The sequence below is a fragment of the Quercus suber genome, unplaced genomic scaffold (assembly GCF_002906115.3).
Source record: "Quercus suber isolate HL8 unplaced genomic scaffold, Cork oak 2.0 scaffold_635, whole genome shotgun sequence".
Lineage (NCBI taxonomy): Eukaryota > Viridiplantae > Streptophyta > Magnoliopsida > Fagales > Fagaceae > Quercus > Quercus suber.
In genome coordinates this window covers 197936-215663 of record NW_027070077.1, presented here as the reverse complement: position 1 = coordinate 215663, position 17728 = coordinate 197936, and the positions used below count along the sequence as shown (strand labels likewise).

The window sequence follows — 17728 nt, the reverse complement described above, 5'->3', positions numbered from 1 at the left end:
ACCCTTAACTATTGAGTCTAATGCAATCCCTCAAAAACTTTAGAATTGACCAATTTTCCCTCTGAACTTTTGGAAATAGGCAAATTACTTCTAGTAATTACTAAATTCCATTAAAATAAAATTTTTAAATAGCATGGAGTATTTGCTAATTTTTAATACTTAAGGGTAGACATTACTTGATTTTGAAGTTTAGGGGGGTTGAAATGGACCCAAATAGTTAAGGAGAGATCTAAATGTAGGTTCAGGTTATGGTCAATGTTTTGGGAGGATATAGAAGGATTTATGGACACAGACTAGAAGAGGCCATTGATATCATTGACGGTTTCAAAAAGATGTGAGTTTGGAGAAAGGGGATGAAAGGGAGGGATAGAGGTCAAATAGGTGATGCTAGTGTTTTCAAGGATGCCAAATTTTGAAGTGATGGCCACCGTTGAGATTTTGTAGAAGGGTTGAATCACGGGCTTCATGTTGTACTTGTTAAAAATAATTAATTTGGGTTTTTTATCCAATTTTTCATCCTCTTCAAGAAAACATTGAAACCTCTCTCTCTCTCTTTCTCTCTCCTAATGTGTTTTCTGTTTGGACATATGTGATTCACTTATTAGGAACATATGTTACTATTTTATGTAATTAGCTAATGCTTAGACAAAATGCATTTTACCTGTATTTGGGTAGATCTAGAATATGTTTAATACTTCAAGAAATTTTGTTTCAAAATCAAGTGTTGAAGCCATGCAAGTCTGTCCAAGTTTCAAGTTAAGAAAGTGTCTGTCATTAAAGCTCAACAACNCTCTCTCTCTCTCTCTCTCTCTCTCTCTCTCTCTCTCTCTCTCTCTCTCTCTCTCTCTCTCTCTCTCTCTCTCTCTCTCTCTCTCTCTCTCTCTCTCTCTCTCTCTCTCTCTCTTTTTACGCTACGTCTCTGAAGTTTGAACCCCTAAAGAGGAAATTGGACCACGCCGCCACAACTACATTCTCAGCACAACAATTCTTTGCCATCCGATTGCTTCGGTAACTCAAACTCAAAATTGGGTCTCCAACAACTCAAGAAACTAGCTTTTCCTGGAGTTTCAACTCTAGGCCTTGCCCCCTTAATGACCCTCTACTCTAGCTTCTTATTCAGAATTGAGAAAGGTTGCATCGACAGTCTTGGCTTGCCCAAGTCTATGTAATCACCCTAGCCTTTTTCCATTCTAAGCCTTTCTTAACTAATACTATACACACTAAATTTTATTTATGCATTTGAGGGGATAAATTTGGAGTATAACATGTTAATTTTTATGGGGTTTGATATATTGTGTTATTTTTAGATCAATTAGTTGGATTGGGAAGCCTATGGGTTCAAGTTAGGGTTGGGAATGGTTCAAGTGAATTACTTGATAATGGAAAAGTTTTGGCTAAATTGGATAAAAATTACTACAATGAAGGAAAGAGGATCTAGACTAGTTGGAATCTAGGTTGCTTAATAAAATCAGTTACTCTATTGAATATATTTTGAGTATTCCTTGAATTGAGGTTTCTAGAGAGGAATAAATTAAGTTTAGGTAAACAGGCTTAAATTGGATTAAGTAGTTTTGTCTAAGTATATGAATTAATTTGTGTATTGGATTGTAATTGGTTGAACTCCTAATTTTGGTGTCCTTTTGGTATGGTTTTTGGAGATAAGTAACCTTATCCTAATTAGTTTTATTTTGCTTATACTACAGTTTTATTTCAATTGTATTACTGATTTAAAATAAAAAAATAAAGAATTATCATAAATATGTTTGATAACTGAATATATGATTTTATATATGTATTTGAATGAGATATATTTTTGTTTGAACTATGATTTAATATATATGATTTTGGACAATTTGACTATGTTTTAACTCTAATACCTAGCCAATGGAGGTTATTCATTGGTACCAAACCTAGTTCTATCGGAGGCATCACAATCTATCGTGTTTCTAAACCCAGCTAATGGGGGATATACATTAGCAAGAAAATATTTTCATCTGAATCCAATGCCCAATCATGGGGATATAGCATGACCATAGTCAAAAAGATTGTTAAGAATATGAATTATGTTTGAGTATTTGAACTATTTTAAGTCCTTGAAATTGCTTATGTGTTTTTGGAATCTATTGTAAATTACAGCTTTGATATATGGAAAAATAATTTTTTTTCTAATCCATCTATGATATATTTGTAAGATTAAAATATTCGATCTATGTACTAATTATTTTATAGATTTATTTGTTTGATAGAACTTATTAGGATTTGCGTTACTTATTGAGTTGTTAGCTTACCCCCCTTTTCCCCTCCAGTTTCAAATTGTGAAGAATAGCAAGTTTTGGGAGTTTTGCTGTTGTGTTGTGAGCAAGGAAAGAAGCTTAGTGATTTTAGAATTAGATGGTTTTGTAATAGTCTTATATCTATTGGTCAATTGGCATTATGTACATGAGGTTTGAATTGTGTTTTTTTTTTTTAATTATTGGAGATCTATTCATAAAGAAATTGTTGAGGTATTTTGGATTTATTATGTAATTTTTTAAGATAAATTTTAGTTGCTAAGAAGGTCTTGCACACTTGTACGATGCTTACTTGCTGTTGTTGCATGCCTGTCTTTGTAGTTGGATTCGGGGCGTGACAATTTGAGCCCTCCATGAAATCATCCACAATGGAACAAACTCAAAAGTTATTGTCACTTTGTAAAGCACTACATTTAATTCCTTAACTCCTTAATTTAATCTTTTGATCATTCTTATATTTATGAAATATAAACTTTAGTAACTCTTTAACAAAGTCACCAAGCCCAACATTCTAAATAACAAATTCTCATTTATATCAAGAGGATGTTTCATATCTCAAAATGAGATTATAGATTTTGTCTTGACTCTTCTGAATGTGTGTTCTCACAACACTACATGTGATTGTCCAATGTACTAAGGCATTGACCATGCAAGATCTCACTCTGGTATACATCAAAGCAATTGAAAATTCATGTATGAGTTCACCACCCTCTCAAGATTAATAGTCTATGCAAATAGCAAGCGTGAGATTTATTTGTTCAAGTGATAGTAGTTGGTAGAACAATAATATCAAAGAGGTCAGTTTAGTGTATTCCAAACACACCACATATCAATCAAAAGTCTCCACTTCCATAGTCAAGACAAAATATCATAGTTGTTATGTTATTGTCTGATAAAATGAAATGCTCAATTTTGTCACCGACTATGAACTAAAATTTTTGAGTTAACAAGGAACTTGTGATTTAGATCTTCAATATACAAATCTCATTCTTATACCTAAATCACATACAATGCATCCCATGGACTATAATAAATAATATATATATATATATATATTCGCATCCAATTAAAAAATATTGAGTGGTGTAACATTACTTAGAATTACACCAGGTGTAACTTAAACCCAACCACATATACATATAGATATATATATATATATCCAAATATTTGTTCAAAAACAATCTCATAAAATAAAACAATTTTATTACTAAAAATGATAAAGTTATACAATTGGGTTTTAGAGCACTACTCCTAACAAAACCACTACAAGGGTGAGACATCCAAAATAAGGCAATCCATTGTAAAAAAGAGTTTACAATTTAGTACAAAACCTTTGTAACATAAACTCTACAATCATAGTAGATGTACTCATTGTTGCGACCTACAAAAGCCTCAAAACGTCCTAACTTCTTCTGCATGAACCCTTTCAAAATGATCCATCCATGTTAATGATTAGATCCTTTGACTAACTCCAATGCACCTCTTCAAAGATTTAATCTCTAGGTCATGGTTTCAAGCTCTTCGATTACACGTATAGATACACACCTAAAGGATATTTCTAATTTGAACTCATGGGTATGTACACAGGATGTAGGCCTCTAATTTTTCTATGTATTGTTATGGGTATAAAGCTAGGGGCAAAACAATAAACTCATGTATACCTATATAAATATATATATATATATATCAATAATATGTTTTATGTAAGGTTAATTAAAACAATACTATATGTATGTTTTATCAATAACATGGTATTAGAGTAGGAGGTCCTGAGTGGCTAAACAAGAAGTGAAAGTACCTTGTTAAGCCAAAGTAGCTATAGAACTAGACCCAACATAAGTAGAATGCAAAGACAAAAGGTGATTGTACTTGTTCTCAAGAATAGAGACTACTCTGGATGTTGGTGGAAGTGACTGTGAAGGCGGTTCTTCAACTTGAAAATTAGCTTGGTGAGCCAAGGGTTTACCATACAACTCCTAATAGAAACCTATTGTATGATTCTAACCATGCCAATAAGTGCACTTACGAAGGTCACGTCCTCTACTGCAACCCCCTTATTCACTACTATGACCTCCTTGGTCACAAACTCCACAGCCTCAACCCCCACGACCTCGACCACCATGACCAACTTTGTTACTCCCCAAATAAGTTCTTTGGCTTGTTCCTAAACAAATTTAGCAATTGATAAGAAAACCAAACTACAATTGATCTTAGACTCCATGTTATTCCACAAGCAACTCCTAATTTATGCATCTTCGACTCTCCAATTAGCATATTTAGAGTCCGTAGACATAGGAGGTTCTTGAATCACATAATTGAATTTTTTTTCTACTAAGGAGAAACACTTCAACTGCTTGAGCCCATTGTGCATAATTATTCCTATCAAGGCAAATGGAGGTAATTGAAAGCATATCAAGAGATAACATAAAATGAGGTTGAGCAGCACCTTTCAAATCCATAACATGTAAACCTCAACAAGACAGGAAGAAATTGTGTAAAATAAGCATTCATGTAGTGGACTTCCATAGGTTTTTTATACAAAAGCATTGACTTTAGAATTATGAATTTTTTATTTTGATCGATCAAACAGTCGATTAAATATCTGTCGAGATCCTTCTTATGATCAATTGAGATTCAATCAATTGGCAGTCAAAAATCTTGACACTAGGTATTTTTTGAGCTGCATCTTCACATTTTGATCTTGAACATTGTAACACAATACAAACTTAGAGGTTATTACACTTTCAAGAAATTTGCCAATCTAAAACCTAACACACCTCCTTTGAATAAATGTTCTCTCTCTCTCTCTCTCTCTCTCTCTCTCTCTCTCCATGTTTATGATTTCTTTTTAATCATTAAAAATCTTATTTAGTTGAAATTATATTCATGGTTTAATAAAAAAATTACCATAGTGTACGAAAGTATAAAGGTTTTGTTAATTAATTTATATTTCGTATTAAGTGTTTTTTTTAAGAGAAATTTCATAATAAGTGTTTATGTATTTTGATCACCATCTCTTTTGTTTATTATTTTAAGTATTCTTATTATAATTTTGAGTTATAAAAACAAAAGCAAAAAATTCAGACATCTTCATAACATATTTGGTTTTCTTTTTGTTACAAGGTTATTTTAATCTGTATTATTTATTAAGATTACAAAATAAAATTTTAAGAATTTCATTCTTACCTATGAATTTTATCTGATTAATATTGACATCTATTTTATCGTATCATTGACATAGGGTTATTCTAACTTATTAAAAATTTACTATTACTAATCATGTAAATAGTTTTGGGCCATATATGAAGGATTTCACTAACTTCATATGTGTACACGTACTTTAAATGAAATCTGGAATGAAAAGTTTTGGTTATCAAGTAAAAATTATTATTCTTTCTCAAAAAAAAAAAAAAGTAAATATTATTGTGGGGGGGAAACCCAGAGCTACTTAATGGGCCCAGGACACCCTGCTAAGGACTATTATATTTCCAAGGAGCAATATGCAGTTGGGGTGGCCCATCTGAAGCAGGGAGCCCAGAAGCAAAGGGGGAGTACCGTCCGAGGAGGTCATCACTGGTCCGAAGACGTCTTACTCCTCAGCCACAAATGGCCTTGATCAAACAAACGTGTGGAAGGTCCGAATAATCTTCCTAACAATTCCAATGATAATGATAAGTCCTGGGGTGGATCCGGAGATGATCAGAACTAAGAAATATCTAAAGAAAAAGCTGCTACCACCGCATTTAATGCACTGCAACAGCTTTTCTGATCGCATTTATGTGGAGAAGACCCCTGAACAGTGTAACCTCAGCTACCGCCACTCACAAAGAATTAAAGCAGACACATGACGTGACATGCACTTGAGTAGATACGCAGATGAAGAACAGGTGGACGATGGAGATGATAGGAGAGGATGCTATATAAAGAAGAAGGGTCCCTGATAATAAGGGGGACGGAGAGGAGAGAGAAAAAGAGAGAGAAAAGCTTTACTGTAACTCTGAATGTTGTAACCAGGGTTCACTTAATAAAGCATCTCTTCGAACATTCATGCATGGAGTCGTTCAAGCATTAGTTCATGTTATCATCCCTGTAAGTAACCTAGCTAGCCATTGTGTACTTCATAACCAACCTAGTTCTCTCGCCCACTCTCTACAAATTTATTGTCCTGGGTTCGCTGGGCCTTCAACCCATATCTTTTGGGCTTGGGCTACCAAAACTGACCCTACAATTATTATTATTATTATTATTATCTCCAAATCAAATTCTGAAAATTATATAGACTATTAGTATGTCCATTATTAAAACCTATATGTAAAGTAAACAAAATATTTCACAAATATCATCAAAATTAAATAATGAAAAAATTACCTTAAGTTTTGTGATAGAAGTCTATCGTGTGAGACCAAATTTTATATAAAAAGTTAAAGTTATGATACATGGAAAAAAAAATTTTAATTAAAAATTGTTATTTTAAAATTTTCAAACTTTCAATAGAATTTTAATTTAAATAATAACTTAAAATTTTTAGAACTATGGCAATAACGTTCCACTTAGTGTAGAAACCAACATAAAAATTTTAGTACATTTATAGTGAAATAAGCTTATATAAAAAATAAATAAAAAATAAAAAAAGTGTAATAAGCTCTTTTGTAATTTTCTCCTAAAAAAAGGGTATTTTGTTATCTGGAATAAAAAGTCTTAAATGTCTATATCTATAATATATATTAAATAAAGATCCATGATTTTTGGTCAATCTCATAATAATTTGCCAAATGTGTATATATAAGATATTTAAAATCTTAGTATCTCTCACTCTCTTTTGTCACATCTTGTTTCATTTAAATGGTAGAATATATTCTATCTAAAAAATATTGTAGAGTATATGATTCTAAAATAAATTGGTAGAATATATAATTTCATATACAAACAAAATCATAATAAATGCTTAATAGCAAATTATACAGTTTCATAAACAAACTCAATTATAATAAATGCCTATTAATAACTATCATAATGATCAAATTTCATATTTAGACAAAAATAAATAAAAATAAAAACTATTTTATGTTAAACTTGTTTGTGCATTGTATGAGTTATTGACTAGTGTGAAATAAAATTGTAATATGACTAGACATGTGGCATAAGGAGAAAAAATATATAAATAAAAAGGAGCGGACACAAATTTTTTATATATAAATATATCGTGTTAATAAAAAAATATATTGAAAAGATCAGCAGAATATACCAAAATTTGTACATATAAGATAAAGCAACATATGAGGTGAAAGGATACCATCTAAAGAGAGAGTGAGAGATTGCATATGTAGGGATTCCCCACCCCAATAAAAACAATATAAGAACGAAAAGTTAGGAAAAATTCATCATGAATGCCATGTGGTCCAAAGTCCATTAATCATCAGAAGTCAACCATAAAACAGCTCAGACACTTGGGTTAGAAATTAATAACATTCCCTTAGTTACCTTTCAAGGGAAAAAATATATATATATATATATATATTGGGGATAGATGTTGACTTGAGTTTCAATGTTAAATTATGCTGCTCAAACGCAGATTATGTTATTGAGTGGGCATATTTAATTAAAGTTCTACGTTTAGTACCTTGGATAATAATTACTAAGAAAAATTGTGCTTAATGTAATATAGTTTTAAACTCATAAATTTAAACATTTTAAGTTAAATGATATATTTATATGTTATATTAACTACTGAATTGAAGTCTTCTTAAGATAATTTCTCCTTACACGATTGAACATGCACCTTCATTTGCTAGGAGGAAAAATAGTTGTAATAATGTTATTCGATGTATGATTGTTGTCATAGGTGGTAATTATAGGTGGATATGACAATCTTTACCTGATGAATGCAAATAAAACTACCGCATAGAAAGAAAGAAAAAAAAGAACTCATGAAGACATTATTGGCCTAATTCTGACATGCTGCACGTTCACGTCATTTTTGGGTCATGATTATTAGAAATTAACAAAGGCATGAGGGGATGTGTATGAAAAAGGAAAAGAATGATTAACAAAGACAAATGAAAAAAAGAAACATGAAAAAATGGGAATCTGTACATTTTTGGACATTTTGGACGCCCCAAGGACGCTACACAAATAAAAGCAACAGTCAGCATGACAAAAAATATGGTTTCCAAAGAACTAGTACTATTTTTCTCCGCCCATGATTTGGCCTTGGAGGCTGTGAGGTCCAGTAGAGAAAAATATAAATGGTTGTAGACCTACCATCTTTCATCTTTGTTTTGAATAATATTCTTTCATTTACCAAAGAATCCACACAAAAAAATATGCTAAATTCATGGATAATTCTGGTCCCTCTGCAAATTAAAATAAAATGGGTAATTTTATAATGATTGGAAAATTTTCTTTTGTTGAATGTATAATGAGAAATAAAGATAATTGTTCGTATTATCTCAAAGAGGAGAAGTGTGTGTGAGTGAAGAGTGGAGTAGTTTGACATGAAGAAATTAAATAACACTATTCAACCATAAGGAATCATGAGTTGTGGCTGTCGAAAAAACCAATCAACTCGATTTGGTGTAAATTGGGCTGGTATAGCCCTGCTTGGGACAACAATTTCTCTATTCATATATTTATGTGTTATTATAGAAAAATTTGTTTAAATGATGATGATATAACAAAATTAAATCCCTTAGAATGAATAGATAAGATCATAAGATTTTAAGAACTTCACTCTAGAATAACCATAAGAACTTATATAGAGAAGAGAATCTAGTCAATATTTGAGGGTTAAATACAAACTTTTCACGCCTTGTTTTAGTCCTGCTCTTTATAAATGTTGCAATACCAAAATAATTTCACAAAATTTGTCCTGTCTTTAACAATAATTCATGTCCAATCGTCTGACCCAAAGCACAGAATCAGTGCCTGAGCTCAATTAGTGTTATGTTGCGGCGCCTTGTCTTGTGGCCACCCAAATCTAAATTGAACAAAGACTTTAGTGATTAGTGGAATACTTAATAGGTTTTGATGCAACACCTGGATATCTCAATTCCACTGGAGAGGATTCCATGATTTTCCAGAATTTAACTTTCTTCCATGGCAATGCTTTTAATCATTGTTGGTGAGTATTCTGTAATGGTAGAGTTATTTTACCATTTAAGTTAATTTTTTTTTTTTTTTGGAGAATTTCATTTTTTTAAAATTATATAAATACAATAAAATTTTAATATATGAAGTCCGCTCCATATCCAATGTTCTTTATTATTAAACAAAAATACCAATTGACGTATAGTATATAATAAGTATTTAAAACCCAAATCTCTTTTTTAACGACAAGATATGGTGATATATAAAAAAAGCTGTATAATTTTTTTTGACCATCCAATAAATCTTTTTTAGATTCTTGCGGAAAAAAAATAGTACATCGGACGTTTACAGTCTTCAGATATAGACAGAATTCAGGAGGATACACACACGTGGGACCACAAAAAATTGGTCGGCTGTCATCTTGATAAAATTTGACGTGTACCTCAGGTTTCCCTACTTTCAAATCATGGCAAGTGAAAATTTAATCAGTTTGTGCAAAAGACTACCACATTAGGCTTAATGCCAAATATGATCACATGCCTTACCTAAAATTTTATTTTCACTAGAAGTGTGTGTGTGAGAGTGTGAAGCATATTCACTAATCCAAATGATTTAAACAACTTTTTGATTAAAATGCTTTAGTCCTAACTCACATGTTTATGGACCTAATATGGTGTTATTCATGCATCAAAGAGAGGAAGGTTGGTAGAGAATTGAAGGAGGAAAGAAAGTAAAGATCGATGTTTAATTACCTATAAAATTAATTAGCATGCACAATATGTATCATGGCATTCATGTAGTACTTTTATCTATCATTTGAATTCAGTTCGAGTTGTAGAGTATAGTATCTCTTATGTTCTAGGGTTTGTGCGCACAATCCAGTTTTCCTCTTGAAAAAGACAACCACAGCAAGACCAAATCTTATCATAAGATCTCATTCACATTTACCCTTCTACTTAAATGAGTCAAATATAAATAGCGCAATACCAATACTAGCTAGTTCCCAATTGTTGCAACTTGTTTTCACCAAAGTTAACACTGTACTTGAGCTCTAAAAAAAAAAGTTAACACTGTACTACTCCCACTATAAGAAGAATAAGGCAGCAATAGTAATAGTAGGAACAACAACCAAGCAAATTTAAACTTACCACATATTTTGGTACATACATAACTTTTATTATTAATAGAGTTAATGGGATTGATAAATTCTAAGCACATCACAACTAAGCTTGTCCAATTGCACTTACTAGTGATTACTAACTGACCATATTAGCTGGGGCAATAATGGTAAATATGTTTGCTTAATTAATTAAATGATAAGGCTTATGTTGACAAAGGCATACAATAATTGTACGCTTGGAGGGGAAACGTATAGTTAATGCTGATAGCACTAATAAAAAAAGGATTAATTAGAGCGAAAGATGAAGAAAAAGATGAACAGAAAGCAACCCATATGGCCCCATGGCATGTCTACTCAATAGCCTAATGATGTGATCTTCATCTTCCTCCACTCTCAAATCCTATTCCTTTCACCCACACCTGTTTCTGGCTTTATTTAGCAAAATTAAATTTACCAATCTTCACTTATCACCACGATGTCTAGTAGTGGGAAAGATTTGGCAGAAGGATCATCAAGCTCTCCGAGCGATCATCACCACCACCACCACCACCTCCACCAGCAACAGCCAGCAACGCCAAGCCGGTATGAGTCACAGAAAAGAAGGGACTGGAACACTTTTGGACAGTACTTGAAGAACCAGAGGCCCCCAGTTCCACTCTCTCAGTGCAATTGCAACCATGTGTTGGACTTTCTTCGATACCTTGATCAGTTTGGCAAGACCAAAGTTCACCTCCAAGGTTGTATGTTTTATGGACAACCCGAGCCGCCTGCACCTTGCACCTGCCCGCTAAGACAGGCTTGGGGTAGCCTTGATGCTCTCATTGGGCGCCTCAGAGCTGCTTATGAAGAGAATGGAGGCTCACCAGAGACTAATCCCTTTGCTAGCGGTGCAATCCGAGTTTATCTTCGAGAAGTGAGGGAGTGTCAAGCTAAGGCAAGGGGGATCCCCTACAAGAAGAAAAAGAAGAAGACTAATCAAAGCAAGGGAAATGAAGAATCAAGTTCTACCATGCAGTTGGCTTGATTCCTTTGTCTAGCTAGATTCAATATGGTAACCCCTATATCGCTTGCTTTCAAATTATATATGGATGAATAGTGTTTGCTTACAAGTCTAAAATCTTCAATTTCCAATAATCACGACAGAAGCAATAATTAAGTTAATCTGATAAACTATAATCTCTATTATTTATTCATGTATATGTATATATATTGCAGCCTTGAATTTGATTTGTGGGACTCGGAAGATTGTGAAAAAGAAATTATAAGGGAGAATGATAACTATTAAATTAATAAATTGTAATTAAGTTAGACATTAGTACTTTGTGAAGCTACATCATCGATTTTCCAACATAGATTATCTTCGCTTCAAACTAAAACCCCTTAAACCCTAATTTTAATAAGCTCTAGAAGATTGTAAATGAGGAACTAGTACCTGAGATGGATTTTTTTTTTTTTTCTTTTCTTTTTGTAACTATAACATCTTTTTAATTCTTAGAAACACTAAATGCAAAGATGACAATGTAATTTAGCATCATTTACTCTTGAAAACTTCGAAATTTGTTGTGATTACATTGAGAAGAATTCTCTTTCCACTCTCATGCGTGTGTGTGCATACACACGCTCACTACAACATTAACTCTTAGAAACACTAATTGCAAAGGTGGCAATATGATTTAGCATTGTTTATCCTTGAAAACTTTGAAATTGGTTGTGATTACGTTGAGAAGAATTCTCTTTCCCTCTCTCACGCGCGTGCAAACTCACACACTCGCATCATGTAAAAAAACACTGTGTTTGTTGTGCATTGATTAAATATGTATTATTTGCATTAACTTTTCCCTAACTTGGCTCTTTTGAGATTCTGCTGATTTTGTGCCCCCATGAATGGTCAAGTGAGATATCATACAGTTTCCCATGTTAACATAAATTAAATAGACAAATGATTGAAAACAAATGATTAATTAAGGTTTAAGGTTTCTCACTGAACTCTAAATTAATATATTAGTTGTTCATGCATGCTTTTTGTATGGCTTTTCTCATATATAAGTTTACATAAATAAAGTCATCATTTAATCGAATCTCCTGGATGTAGGAGAAACCCAATGCTAATTGAATATTAATTGTTTCTTAATGTTAATTACTCCCCCGCTTTGACAAATGCCCCCACCGGTTGCTTTTCTTTAGTGCAGAAGATCTATGCAAGGGCAGTTTTGATATTTTGTACCTCAATTTGTAGTATTCCTTTGTACCTTCACTAGATTTGCATTTGTCCAATACCAGATTTTGTGGGACAGTAAGTTTATTCTGTTTTCCTCAGAATGCTTTAGTCTTGTACTCTAAAAATGCATTGGGTCTGATTAAAAGGGAATTCTTGTTGGGGAAATCAAATGCTTGAGCTTTGTGCTTCGCAGTTACCTCTCAGTTAGTAACTTGGTTCTTTTACCACTATATATGTTGCTCAATCTCACATGTTAGTGTCGGTCCTTCATGGGGAACATCACATTTAGTACAAAAGTCATACCTTTTTTGTAATATATGCATTAGTTTAATAGATTGGATGAAAGTTCTTGGAATGATGTAAGTTTAGTTCTACTCAAACTTGTATATTGGAGCTATTATCATGTACTTGCAGCATGTATTAATTTATGTTAGCAGATATCTAGGTGGGCGTATTAAAAACTTTGGGACTTTCTCAGATAGTGTTGCCTTTAGAAAATGTAGCATAAGGAAACTCTTTAAGATATAGATACATCCATGAAGTAGAATAGCATATATTCACTAAGACAAGAATTTGTTAGCTAGGGTTGTCTAGTTGATCCAAAAACCAAAAAAAGTTATTGTTGATCGAGGATATTTCTGACAAATATTTTAAAATTTTTTCATACTGAAAAACTTGTTGCCTGTCAATTATCTCTCCCAGATTTCGCTAAAGTGAATGTTGGTTACATTGTGTACTACCTTTTTAGTCTCCACCTCATGATTTCTAGAGAAAGAGAGGGGCAAGGGGAGAACCTAGCCCAAGTAAATCCTAGTCCATTGGATTAAAAGCATATAATCCAAAATGAATTATGACAATGAATGATGGGAAAATGTGAGACTCACTATTATTTGAGGGGATACAGTACACATTTATAGTAATCCTAGAGTAGAAAATACATTCAATAAGGACTTGGAGTAAACCCCCCCCCCCTCCCTCCATTTTACAAGAAATTTTCATATGGACCCTTGGGTCAGTGAAACATGCGCTTCATACGCCAGGTGCAGGAGATACCTTCTCCCATTTTACACCCTCCAATAGAAACATGCCACATCAGCATTTCACTAATAAATTAAATAGACATATTACACAATCACTCCCTCCTAATACATCCTCTCTCCCTCTATCTTTCTCATTAGGTGAGACCTCCATAGCCGAACACTTAAGCTTTCATCATAGCCACCCGACACCACCACTGACGGAAATAGCTCCTAAACTTAAGCTCTCTCTCTCTCTCTCTCTCTCTCTCTCTCTCTCTCTCTCTCTCTCTCTCTCTCTCTCTCTCTCTCTCTCTCTCTCTCTCTCTCTCTCTCTCTCTCTCTCTCTCTCTCTCTCTCTCTCTCTCTCTCTCAATAGAAACTAACAGCACTTGGTGGCTGTGGTAAAAGCTTAAGGGTCTGGGTGGTTTGAACCATGAGTGAGAGAGATAGAGTGCTAGGGTGGTGGAAGCAAACCACCACCAGAGATAATGGCAACATTAATTGATGGTAAGCAAAGCTAGAAATTTGGCCGACATCTTCGTGGTGTCTCTAATGTGTTGGAGATTTGGTGGTGGTAGGAAGAAGTATGGATCTAATGACTGTGATTTGAAAAAAATGTTTGTAAAATAGAGTTTTTTGAGTTGTTATTGTGTGTTGTAAGATATATTGATTTTTAAGTAAATTGTTGATGTGGCAAGCTCTAATTGTATAGTGTAAGCAATAGGTTTTGCATCACATCCTTATCAATTTTCAATTCTAAGAGTTTTCTATATATAAGGGAAAGGTTTTGCTGCGTATAAGCATATATGGCGGCAAAAAAAAATGGACAAGTATTTAAAATCCACCTGGTATGCACGTAACCCTTAATCACATATCCCTTTCTTTTTATTGCCACATACCTCTATATGTAGCAATTGTTGTATATAAGTATGCAACAAAACATTTCCCTTTCTATAATTACCCAGAATGATAAGCTTAATTGATTGAGTTTTTGAGCATGACAAAAGCCATATGTAATTACATCAGCTAATCCCAGATAAATGAATTAATTCTAATCTTAAGCAAATCATGTTTAATTGAAAGTTAGTTTGTGGGTATTCATCCCGTGCACTTTGTCTACAAAGGAAAAAATTTATCATGCTAAATGAAGTTCATAATTTTCAGTGAACTGTGTACATGCTCCACCCAATGACAAACTAGTACATGAATTATGCTACGTGTAGTGGAACAGCCCTTTACAAGATAGTTCAAATTGGAGATGGACAAGTTCAATAACGTGTTCTCAGTATGTTTGGACATGGAGAGAGAGAGAGAGAGAGAGAGAAGGTCGTTTCATAAGCTTTCATATCACGGTGTATGAGTTGAACCTGATTTCATACATTTTCCATGCATCTCATCTATATAAATTAATGGAATGAATACTACATTTTCAAACATTAAATGCATTATGCACAGTTTAATTGGTGACTCCAATTATTTCTTCTGATGACTTCAGTGTTCTTGATGAGTGATTCTAGTGTCAGTTTGCGACGCACTGACCAAAAGAAAGATGTTGTAGGCATTGGATGCCAAGAAAATACAAAAAATGGAAGTTTTTTTTCCGTGGGACATCAAATTCCACCTAACCTCTTTTCTCTTTTCTTCTTTCTTCTTCTCTCTCTCTCTTTTTCTTTTTTCTTTTTAATTCTTCCTTTGGTTATGGGTGGGGTTTTGTGACTTTTAAAACTGATTTTATTAACTTTTTGCAGGATCTTCTGGCAAATGAATGAAATGGAAGAGATTGTTAAAAAAGAACTCTATTGAAGTTGCTATCTTTACTTTGACCACCGTATTTGCCAACTTTCAAGTTAGGGAGGTTTATCTATATAACTCTCATGGCATATATGCTGATCTTAAAAGTCTCCATTTTATTTGCAATTTGGGAATGTAATAGCACCTATTAGAATTCAAAGTCGTTATGTTACTGTTGGTTTTGCCTAAGTCTGCTACTGGCTGTATTCAAAATAGTAGTAATAATATCACCATGGTATTCTGTTTTGTCTTCAGTACGTCTTACATGATACATTATCACCATTTGTATAGCTTCCCTTTCTCCTAAACCCTACTAGGCTATTACACATTTACAGTTAAAAGTAGCATCCACTTTTTCAAGAAATTTTATTTTTTAACTTTCGCACATCTTGAACGAATTTCAGATTACAACTCTTACTTATTGTTTAGATGTGGCATTTGAAAATGAAAATATATAGTATGAAGAGGTTCATTAGGCTCTCAAAAGAAAGAATACCTTTAGAGGCATTACGTTCTTGTACTTTCTCTTATTATTTTACTAACTTATAATCCCTGCATATGCAAAAATGCAGTATATATTTCTACTTAATAAGTAATAGGATGTACACATTCTTTGTATTACATAGAAATATAATAAGTTTGAATTTAGTCTTCTTATATTTATAGGTTTCGATGCATGATTTTGCAGGTAAACATAATTGATACACAATCAAAGTATAACTAGCTTATAAACCTTTGCATATGCAGGGGTATAGTACACTCACACATAAATAAATTTGAATCAAGTCTTTTTTATATATATCTTTTATGTTTAGACGTGGCATTTGAAAATGAAAACATATAGTATGAAGAGGTTCAATAGGTTCTTAGAAGAAAGAATACCTCTAGAGACATATATTCTTGTACATTTTCATATTATTTTTCTAGCTTATAACTTTTGCATATGCAGAGGTGCAGTACATATGTGTACTTAATAAGTAATAGGACATACACATTCTTTATAGTACATAGAAATATAATAAATTAGAATTTGATCTTTTTATATTTCTAAGTTTAGATGCATGATTTTGCAAGTAAACATAATTGACACACAATTAAAGTATAACTAGCTTATGAAACTTTTGCATATGTAGAGGTGTAGTACACATATGAATAAATTGGAATTAAGTCTTTTTATATATATATATACCTTCTAAATTTTGATATATGATTATGCATGTAAACATATTTGATGCGTAATTAAAGTATAATTGAAAGATACTTGGCATTAAATTAGTGTTTTTAAAATATAGAGACATTTGACATTAAATAATAGGATAATTAGAATATCACTTAGTATAAAATTAAAGTACAATTAGAATCTAATTAGTATTTTTAATTGAACTTTCACCTAGCTTCCACTTTAATATAATATATAGGATATATGATATGGTTGGAAAAAAGTCACTTGCTATTAGGAGAAACCATAGAGTATTTCTATTGTCTCAGTTAATTTCACGTTTTAGGTTTTATTGCTATATTTATTAATTTTCTCTAATTTAATAATCATAGAATTTAATTTTTGCATATATGTTGAGTAGAATGTTTTAGAAGGACCTACTGCATGCATATGTTTTTTCCTTCTTCTTTTTTTTTTTTTTTTTTGAGGAGAATACTGCATGCCTATATTGAGTAAGATAGATTAGGGACAATTTGTCTACGTATGCTTATGATAAACTATAGATTAGGAAAAAGTATGATTCAGGATTGAGAGAAGGGCTTTTCAGTTTATAGAAAGCATTACCCAATCACGAAGGTAGGGTTTAAAAAGGTAAAAAGATTGTTAAAATAAAGAATGATAAGTTGTAAAATTTTATTAGCAATAGCTATCTTGAGATTTTAAGACTATTTGGTGGTTATGTTTTAAAGTTTCAAGTGTATAAGGAAAAGATTATGATTTTGTGTTGTAACGAAGGAAAGAGAAAATTTTGTTCCTGATCAACGATGATGAACAGTAACGTGAAAAATAACAGTATACCAAAGAAGAAGAGAGACTACATATGCTTGTGGTATGCTCTAGAACAGGAAAAATTATTTACTAGAGTTAGCACTATGTTTGGCAAAAAGAGGGGGGGGGGGGGGAGAGAGAGAGAGAGAGAGAATGAGAGAGGAAAAAAAAGGAAAAAGGAAATAGTTTTCTTTCATGGTGTTTGGTTTATACGGT

General features: G+C 32.6%; 1 protein-coding gene across 1 annotated transcript; it reads left to right on the top strand.

The window, feature by feature from the left end:
- Window positions 1–10806: 10806 nt before the first annotated feature.
- Window positions 10807–15779, top strand: LOC112032519 (protein LIGHT-DEPENDENT SHORT HYPOCOTYLS 10). The gene is made up of 2 exons (XM_024065283.2): window positions 10807–11548; window positions 15483–15779. The coding sequence occupies exon 1, from the start codon at window positions 10973–10975 to the stop codon at window positions 11519–11521; it is 549 nt and encodes a 182-aa protein (XP_023921051.1). The 5' UTR covers window positions 10807–10972; the 3' UTR covers window positions 11522–11548; window positions 15483–15779.
- Window positions 15780–17728: the final 1949 nt, after the last annotated feature.

Coding starts and splice junctions, on each gene's coding strand:
- LOC112032519 (XM_024065283.2), top strand. CDS start 10,973: ATGTCTAGTAGTGGGAAAGATTTGGCAGAAGGATCATCAAGCTCTCCG.